The 9,632-nt window shown below is 41.2% G+C and overlaps 1 protein-coding gene across 4 annotated transcripts in view; it reads left to right on the top strand.

The window, feature by feature from the left end:
* GPLD1 (glycosylphosphatidylinositol specific phospholipase D1) overlaps positions 1–9,632 on the top strand; it is a 55,433-nt gene that overhangs the window by 1,339 nt on the left and 44,462 nt on the right. Inside the window, exons 1-3 of one of the 4 annotated variants that reach the window (XM_034663504.1) lie at positions 1,236–1,375; positions 1,753–1,835; positions 4,562–4,617. In XM_034663504.1, the coding sequence (XP_034519395.1) occupies positions 1,353–1,375; positions 1,753–1,835; positions 4,562–4,617 (162 nt within the window). In that variant the 5' untranslated portion in view covers positions 1,236–1,352. Of the gene's footprint in view, positions 1–1,235; positions 1,376–1,664; positions 1,836–1,969; positions 2,110–4,561; positions 4,618–9,632 lie in introns of those variants that run through there. The other 3 variants (XM_034663505.1, XM_019795928.2, XM_034663506.1) reach the window with 3 other exon arrangements.

The following is a 9,632-nucleotide window of genomic DNA, read 5'->3' as shown; positions in this document are numbered from 1 at the left end:
TGGAGGGGAGAATGCGGCCCGATGGGTGGGACCTGGTGTCTTTCCACCTGAAGCCTGCAGAGGGAGCTCTACTGTTGGGACAACTGTGGCAGCCTCACGCAATCCAGAATCAGTTGGCTTATCTTAAGGAACCACTCCCTTTTCCAGCTGACTTTCCAATAGGCACACTCCCGAGGGCCCATAGTACTTGCAGGAGCACACAAAACTGTTTAACTTCTTTTAAAAATCGGAAAAACCTTTTAGATTGAATATAAATATATTAATACTGAGGCCAGTGGAGATGTAAAATCTGACCTATTTTTTATGAAGGAAGGGGCCCACAAAGGCAAAAGTGCCTAAGGCCTAGGAAAGTCATGATGTTGGCCCCCCCTTCTCTCCAACGGTCTTGTGCCCTCTGCAAGCCCCCTTTCAGAGTGGGAACAATTCCCCTCCTGTTGCTGTCTTGCTCCTAGGCTGCCCAGTGCCTCCCAGAGCCTGGCTGGGTGTGATGGCTCACTGGGCCTATGAGGACAAGATTATGGGACCTGTCCTCTTCCCCTGGCCTTATGCTGGGCACTTCCATCTCTACCCCCACCCTTCTCCAACAGCTCCCCCACTTGCAGTAAGGGGGAGAATTAGACCTAAGTTTATAAAACACTCTGTTAGCTAGACAAAGCACATTAGTTCAGGACCTCTGGCCTAAAAGCAGTCAGGAGCAGCTGGGCCCAATGCCCTCCGGATTGAGGGAGAGCTGCGGGCTGCTTTTCTTTGGGGCTTGCAGGTGGCTAAGCTAAGGTTACAGAGGAAACTTGGCAGACACCTAAGGGTCGCAAATCCTCCCATCTTCTATTCTTCTCTTCCATTTGCTCACCTGAGCATGAGTACAGTTTCCTCCCACTCTTTCGGGATCTCCTTTCTTCTCACATATAATATGCATAATTTGAGCTGTAAGATCACCACCATTTCCATGAAGAGCTTCACCAAATTTTTCCCATGGATTAAATGCAATAGACTAGATGCTTCTTGACAGGTATTTTCTGAATCCTTGTTTCTTGGTCTTAAATCTGCCCCATGTCTCCCGCCCCCAGTGGAATCCGCGTCTTTGCTAGGGGTGCAGGAATCTGACCGTGCAACAGGCTCGAGATGAGCCGCATAAGAGCAGCCAGGAGCAGAGAGACCAGGAGTGCTTGCTCTTGTGTAATCCGTGCAAGTGTTAGTATCTGTTGCCAAATACTGAGAGGCCAGTGCCAGCCGATCGTCATAAAAGCTCTCCCAGCGCTTGGAGAAGCTTGGGAGGCTGAGGACACAGGCCCCCGTGTGGGTGTGCAAAGGTTGCCTGACGGGTCAGCCCTTGTGAGCTGAGGTGGTCCACCATGTGGACCCTTGATAGAGGCAGGTGAGTCTCTCTCTTTCTTTCCCTGAAGAATGCAAAGAACATTTGGAGACAACTTTGCTAGGGTGACCATATAAACTTTGTGTCAACAAGAAATCTGGAGGACACCTGGGTCAGAAAGGGGCCTTGCTCAGGACATTCAGATTTCGGTTGATGGCTTTTTCTTTATCTCCCAGGTGGAGTTTGTTTGCTGTTCTGGTGAAGTTAAACAGTGGGCTGGGGAGTGTTGTTATTTTGAAATGAGGCTCGGTTTCCTGTGTCAGTAACCTGCTTAGAGGGAAAGCAGTGGGTCTGCGCCTGGGTTTCAGGTCCGCTGCCACAGCTCTGAGCACTTCGTGGCCCCGAGGAGCAGCGAGTAACGAGGGCATGTCTGTCTGCAGGTTGTGGCCTGGGCTGCTGATCACGCTGGGCTCCCTCTGCCCAGGAGGTTCTCCATGTGGCATCTCCACACACATCGAGATAGGTAAGTGTGGGCACCTTGCGGGATTAAGATGCTAAGCGTGTCAAAGGGCGTTAAGGAAGAGCTGTGACGTCGGTCCCACATATTGATAACAAGTTCCCCGGATTGCAGCGCGCCGTGACTGGAGTCAGGTGGGTTCCGTGGAAGGGCGGGCAGGAGGCAAGAGAACGATGCGGCTTGGTGATCCGGGTAGGCAAACAGTGAGGAGCTGGAGAAACCGGCCTTTGCCATGAAGCAGAGCTGATGGAGCTGGAGAGAGGAAGATGGGTGGAACTCGGTAGGCGTGAGGAATGTGTTTTTGTTGTTTTATATTTCCAAGTATGTGTACAGGGCCACCTGTGGCCACGGCAGTGGGTCCCCTGAGTCAAGTGGTTGGCTTCAGGGAGGGCAAGGAAGCGAGGGAGTCCAACCACTGGCATTAGAGGTGCCCTGGATGATGACAGGAGCTGGGGAGGACAGGCTCGGGGGTGAGGCAGAGTACCAAACACAGGTGCATGGTGGATTTGGTTCTCGGATGAAGTGTGTAATGTTTTTTTGGACTCATGGCAAATGTAAGCCGATTTGTAATGTAATTAGATAGGATTATATTCTATAACAATTTTCAGGTTAATTTTAAATATGCCTGATGTCTGGGTTTTCTTCTAGATAAAAACAATAAAAATCTAGTTAGGCCACCTTGCCAGAAGGTACCAATCAGAGCAAGATTACAAATAAAGTGTAAAACTTGTCAGTGCCGGATACACAGAGGTATTTATTGAGTTCTGGTCGACAAGAACCTATGATCCTAGAATTCGGTCACTGAGCCCGGTCCCTGTATTTCACAGACAAGGAAATCAATCTGGAGAATCTCACAGCTAGCTCGTTAGTGGGCTGGCCTACGATTGTATGTCCTGAGAGCCAGTCCGGTGTGCTTTCCAAACACATTTATTGCAGACAGGCAGTCAGGAAACCATACAAAAGAGAATTAGACCCAGTTTCTAATACCAGCTCTGCTGTCAACTAGGTATGAGACACAGAGCAGTTCATTTTCTCTGTGTTCCTCTTCTGTAAAGTAAGGAAGCAGAATGTCTCTGAATTTGAAAGTATTGTCCAACTGTAAGTTCTTTGAAATTGAAATTGCTAAAACAAGTGGGCTGAGAACGAACCAAGTGTAAGTGAGAATATTCAAGAATAAGTATAAATGGAAAGTTTTTACTCCTCCAAGTTTAAACACAGATGAATTACGAAATTTTAATAAAATTGGATAACTGCTTGACTTTTTTCAGTAGGTACCAAAGATCCTAATAGATTTATATAAAACATATATTCAGTGTAATCTATTAATATGTTAAACATAACATACTATGATATATAAATATTAATATTTAGTAAAAATATAGATTAATAGATAAGATCTCTTATATAAATATGTAAATATTAATACATTAATATATCCCATATATTACTATATCCCATATATTACTATATCCCATATGTTCCCTATATTAATACATTAATATATTCCCTATATTAATATAAAACTGTTTATATGAACATAATTGAAGACCACTCCGAACCTGCACAGATTTTGAGGAGTCTTAGGTGAAAGACAAAACTCCAACATTTACCACTTACTTAGAGGATTTCGTAAATCTCTTGGTTTGTGTTTCCACTTCTTATGTAAAGCCTGCTGGAAGGCTGACAGTTCTGTGAGTTAATTAGAATGGGCCTCGTTCAGTGGTTTGGGCAGTAAGTCACCGCAGTCCTGGGTCCAGGTTACAGGTGTGGGCTGGGAGCCTGTATCTTCTAGTGTTACGCTTGGAGGAGTGGCTGTATTTTTGTATGAATTACAAAATTGGATGTGATTCACAATAGAAGGAAGGTATCGCCTTTGAATGTGACTTCCCAAGGCATGTTCATCTTAGGGATTCTGGGAAGATTCAGGGTGTGGATGTGTGTGTCTGTGTCGGCATGTGGGGAGAGCAGGTGACCTGGGTTTTTTTTTGGGGGGGGGGTGGTCCTATCTAATGTGGCCCAGCTGATGAAAAAAGATACAAGAGTAACTGATTCAGGCCATGGTTTTGGCCGTGTGTGCTATTTCCTGCTTAAGGTCCTTTATCTCGGTGGGTTGTTGAGGCAAAACAAGACGACGGCTTCTGCTTACTGAGCTTCCGTGTATCAGCCACCGTGCTCGTCACATCACATGTATTTTGTGTGACTCAGCACACCTGCTAGGTGGTAATTATTAATTTTACTTAGGAGGGAACTGAGACCTAGGGTAGCAGGGCCATGGTGCCAACTAAGCAGAAACTTCAACTCTCCGTGCAAGTTTGACTTGTATTTCAGCAATTTAAATATCATATGAATCTTATTATGCCTAGTGGAAACAACTAGTGAGTACACACTTAACTTTCATTTCCCCCTTCCTTCACAGTTACAATAACAAAATTACATTTTCCTTTTTTTTTTTTTTGAGTTTTTTACAGATTTTTATTTATTAGAGCTAGAGTACGAGCGGGGGAAGGAGCAGAGAGAGAGGGAGAGAGAGTCTTAAGCATACTTCACGCTGAGCATGGAGCCTGACTTGGGGCTCAATCCCACGACTCCGAAATCACAACCTGAGACAAAACCAAGAATCTAACACCCAACTGACTACACCACCCATACGCCCCTGTTTTCCATTTAAAACATCTTGAATAGTTCTGTTTTCAGTTACAGTTGAATTTAATTGACTTATATCTTTCTCTCAGGACACAGAGCTCTGGAGTTTCTCCACCTTCAGGATGGGAGAGTTAACTACAAAGAGGTATAAAGTTTAATTTTTCTCTTATTCCTTGTGCATTAACTCTCTTCCAAAGGTGCCTAAATAAAGGTCCTAACAGATATTTAGGCAGTAATTTTAAGAGTCCTTTTTCTCTTCATAACACGTTAATATTTGGGCATAAAGGGCATATGTCCCCCCAGTAACACCTGAACATATATGTATTGTATAATTATGTGTATTATGTATTATGGCTGTGATTATATAACATTAAATAGCATCACTGAAATATTTTAATGATGAATCATAATTTGAAAAATTGAGAATTAGAAAAGTACATCATTTTGTTTTTACAAAAAAAGGTCATGCCTGAGATAAATTATTTTTCACCTCTTGACTGTGTCATATAAAAATCGCATCAGCACAAGAAGCAGGAGTCTGCTTTGAGATGCTCTTCTGATGTCTCCTCCTACTGTATTCTTGGTAACACTATCTGATGGCTTTCCTGTAGCTATCCTCAAATTGGTTCCACTCTGACCTTATACACTATTTCTAGTTCTAGGCTAAGTAATGCTTTGTGCAAAGATGATTCTTAGTACTTACATTTGATAAGAGTGGTTAATATTCCCTGGTGACATCAGAATTGGATCAAATTATTACCAGTAAATCTCGACAATTCCATACAGAAAGCAGGATGGGGAGATAACTGAAATGTATCCTATCCTCAAACCATTTTTAGGCATTAGTTTCAACTTTCTGACTTGGCAATCGAACAGTGTTTGATTATCTTCATTGACCCTGGTGGAAGGTAGCCAGGGATGAGGAGAAGCAAGAACCTACCTAATTCATCATGCGAACATCAATCCTGAGTATGTGCAGAGCAGTTTTCTAGTAGAGATATTCATGCTTGTATCATTAACTTAATTTGAAATGTGTGAACTGGACGCCGATCCTTCCCCTCTGCGTTGGTCCTAATGCAGATCCTGATGTCATCATTGGAAATGACTAAGTGCCCTGAGTGCTTACACTTCACCTTCAATTTCTGAGGGTCAGGACTACCTCACCTCTTGTGATTCTGTCCGATCCCTTTCCATGATGTAGCTTACATCTCTGTGTGTAGGACTTGTTGTAGTGTCTCTTTCTCCCTATTCATACCTGCTCTTTGGGGACTTCTGGACTCATTGGGGTCTGAATTTTGTTGGTTCTGGGATTATCTTTTGTTAATATAGCCAGGGGTGACTCTTGAAGTCTTTGACTTACACAAAGAGAATAATGCATAAACCTGAGAAAATCAGTGTAGTAACTTATAAGCACTTTCAGAAGCAGGGCACCTGGGTGGTTCAGTAGGTTAAGCATCTGCCTTTGGCTGGGGTCATGATTCCAGGGTCCTGGGATTGACCCCTGCATTGGGCTCCTTGCTCAGTGGGGAGCCTGCTTCTCCCTCTCCCCCTGCCTGCTGCTCCCCTTGCTTGTCTCACGTTCTCTCTCTCTGCCAAATAAATAAATAAAATCTTAAAAAAAAAAAAAAACTGTCAGAAGCAAGCTGACCTCATATTGGTGGTCATTATTGCCCTGATACTTTTTTCCTACTGTTTTCTTATTAAAGTGTAGTTGATAGATAATGCTACATTACATATGTACAGCATAGTGATTCAACAATTCTGCACGTTATTCAGTGCTCATCACGATAAATGTGGTCACTACCCATCACCATGTGTTATCACAGTATTATTTACTGTATCTCCCATGCTGTACTTTTTATTTCCATGACTTATAACTGGAAGCTTGCACCTCTAAATCCCCTTCACCTGTTTTGCTGATCCCTACCCTCCACCTTTCCCTCTGGCAACCACCAGTTTCTTCTCCGTATTTAAAAGTCAATTTGTTTGTTCATGTATTTCGTAGATTCCACATATAAGCGAAATCATATGGTATTTGTCTTTCTCTGACTTACTTCATTTAGCATAGTACCCTCTAGGGCCATCCATGTTGTCACAAATGGCAAGATCTTAATCTTTTTTATGCCTGAGTAATAGTCCTGTGTGTATGTGTGTGTGTGTAATCACATCCCCTTTATCCATTCACGTGTCTATGGACGCCTGGATTGTTTCTATATTTGGCTATTATAAATAATGCTGCAGTAAACATCGGGTGCATATATCTTTTTAAATTAGTGTTCTTGTTTTCTTGGGTAAATACCCAGCAGTGGAATTACTGGATCATATGGTATTTCTATTTTTAATTTTTTGAGGAACCTCCACTCTTTCCCCGCAGTGGCTGCACCAATTTACATTCCCACCAACAGTGCACGGGGGCTCCTTTTTCTCCACATCCTCATCAACACGTGTTTTTTGTCATTTTGATGCTAGCCATTCTGATAGGTGTCAGTGTCAGGTGATAATCTCATTGCGGTTTTGATTTGCATTTCTCCACCGATTAATGTTGAGCATTTTTTCATATGTGTTTTGCCCATCTATACGTCGTCTTTGGAAAAATGTCTGTTCAATCCTCTATTTCCTAATGGGATTGTTGGGGAGTTTTGTGTTCGCTTGTAGAAGTTCTTTGTATAGTTCAGATATTAAACTTCTGTTGGCTGTGTCATTTGAAAACATCTTCTTCCATTCAGTAAGTTACTTTGTCGTTTTGTTGAGTTCTTATGTTTGTCTTTTCTGTGCAAAATCTTATTTTGGTGTCGTTCCAGTAGTTTTCTTTTGTTTCCTTTGCCTCAGGAGACATAGCCATAAAGTGTTGCTAAGGCCAGTGTCCAAGAGATGACTACCTATGTTTTCTTCTAGAATTTTTATGGTTTCAGGTCTCGCATTTAGGTCTTTAATCTATTTTATTTTTGTGTTTGGTTTAAGAAAATGGCCCAGTTTCATTCTTCTGCATGTTGCTGTCCAGTTTTCCCAGCATCATTTCTGGAAGACACTGTCTTTTTCTCATTGTATATTATGATTCTTTTGTCATAGATTAATTGACCATATAAGTGAGGGTTTATTTCTGGGCTCTCTGTTCTATTCCATTGATCTATGTGTCTATTTTTGTGCCAGTACCATACGTTTTAATTACTACAGCTTTGTAATATATCTTGAAATCTGGGATTGTGATACCTCCAGTTTTGTTCTCCTTTCTCAAGATTTCTTTGGCTATTTGGGGTCTTGTGTGGTTCCATACAAATTTTAGGATTGTTCTAGTTCTGTGAAAAATGCCATTGGTATTTTGATAGGGATTGCATTAATCTGTAGATTACTTTGGGTAATATGGACATTTTCACAAAATTAATCCTTCCAGTCTGTGAGCATGGAATATCTTTCCATTTGTGTCACGTTCAGTTTCTTTCAGCAGTATCTTATGGCTTTTCAGAGTATAGGTCTTTCACATCCTTGTTTAAATTTATTCCTAGATATTTTATTCTTCTTGGTGCAATTGTAAATGAGATTGTTTTCTCAATTCTTTTTGCTATGTCCTTATGAGCATATAGAAATGGTGCAGATTTCTGCATATTAATTTTGTATCCTGCAACTTTACTGAATTCCTTTATTCTAATAGCTCTTTTTGTAGTCTTTAGGGTTTTCTATATATAGTATCATGTCATCTGCAAATAGTGACCATTTTACTTCTTTCTCACCAGTTTGGATGCTTTTATTTCTTGTCTGAGTGCTGCAGCTAGGACTTCCAGTACTCTGTTGAATAAAAGTGGTGGGAATGAACATCCTTGTCTTGTTTCTGACCTTAGGGGAAAAGCTCTGTTTTTCCTCATTGAGTATGATATTAGCTGTGGGTTTTTCATAGAAGCCCTCTATCATGTTGAGATATGGTTCCCCTAAATCCACTTTATTGAGAGTTTTTATCATGAACAAAAGTGGTCCTTTTAACGTACTATTGAATTTGGTTTGGTGATATGTGTTGAAGCTTTTTGCCTCTGTGTTCATCAGGGATATTGGCCTGTAGTTCTCTGTTATAGTGATGTCTTTGTCTGGTTTTGGAATCACGGTAAAGCTGGCCTTGTAGAAGGGATTTGGAAGTTTTCCTTTCTCTTCTGTTTTTGGAAGAGTTTGAGAAGAATAGGTATGAATTCTTCTTTAAATGTTTGGTAGAGTTCACCAGCGAAGCCATCTGGTCCTGGACTTTTGTTTGGGAGTGTTTTGATTACAGATTCAATTTTGTTACTAATAATTGGTCTGTTCAAATTTTCTATTTCTTCTTGATTCAGCTTTGGCAGATTGTGTGTTTCTAGGAATTTATGCATCTCTTCTAGGTTCTCCAATTTGTTATATAATTTTTCATCGTATTCTTTTATAATTATTTGTATTCTGTGGTGTTGGTTGTTATTTCTCCTTCATTTCTGATTTTTCCTTATTGAGTACTTGCTCTTTCTTGAGGAGTCTGGCTAAAGGTTTATCAATTCTGTTTATCTTCTCAAAAAAAACTAACTCTTGGTTTCATTGATCTGTTTTGTTTTATTTTCATTTATTTCCACTCTACTCTTTAGCATCTCCTTCCTTCTACTAACTTTGGGCTTTGTTTAGTCTTTTTCTAGTTGCTTTGGGTGTAAGGTTTGATTGCTTTGTGGAGATTTTTCTTATTTCTTGTAATAGGCCTGTACTGCTATAAACTTCCCTGCTAGAACTGTTTTTGCTGTAACCCAAAGATTTTTCTTTTTTTTTTTTTTAAAGTAGGTTCCAAAACCAATGTGGGGCTTAAACTCAATACCCTGAGATACGAGTCACATCCTCTACCAACCAAGCCAGCTAGGTGTCCCCACAGATTTTCAGTCATTATTTCCATTTTTGTTTGTCTCCATGTAGTTATTTCCTCTTTGATTTTTGCATTGACCCATCTGTTTTTGCCAGCATGTTTTTTATCAAAGGTGTATCTCTAAGCCAAACACTGGTGGCAGTGGGGACTAGTTAAGTCCTTACATAAATTAAGAATCGTGGGACTGAGAGCCCCACATTGGGCTCCCTGCTCAGCCGGAGCCTGCTTCTCCCTCTGCCTGCCCCTCCCACCTGCTTGTGCACCAGTGCTCTCAAATAAATGAATGAAATCTTTAAAAAAAA

The sequence above is a fragment of the Ailuropoda melanoleuca genome, chromosome 6 (assembly GCF_002007445.2).
Source record: "Ailuropoda melanoleuca isolate Jingjing chromosome 6, ASM200744v2, whole genome shotgun sequence".
Classification (NCBI taxonomy): Eukaryota; Metazoa; Chordata; class Mammalia; order Carnivora; family Ursidae; genus Ailuropoda; species Ailuropoda melanoleuca.
The sequence above is the reverse complement of the archived record's forward strand: the minus strand, read 5'-3'. Positions and strand labels throughout refer to the sequence as shown.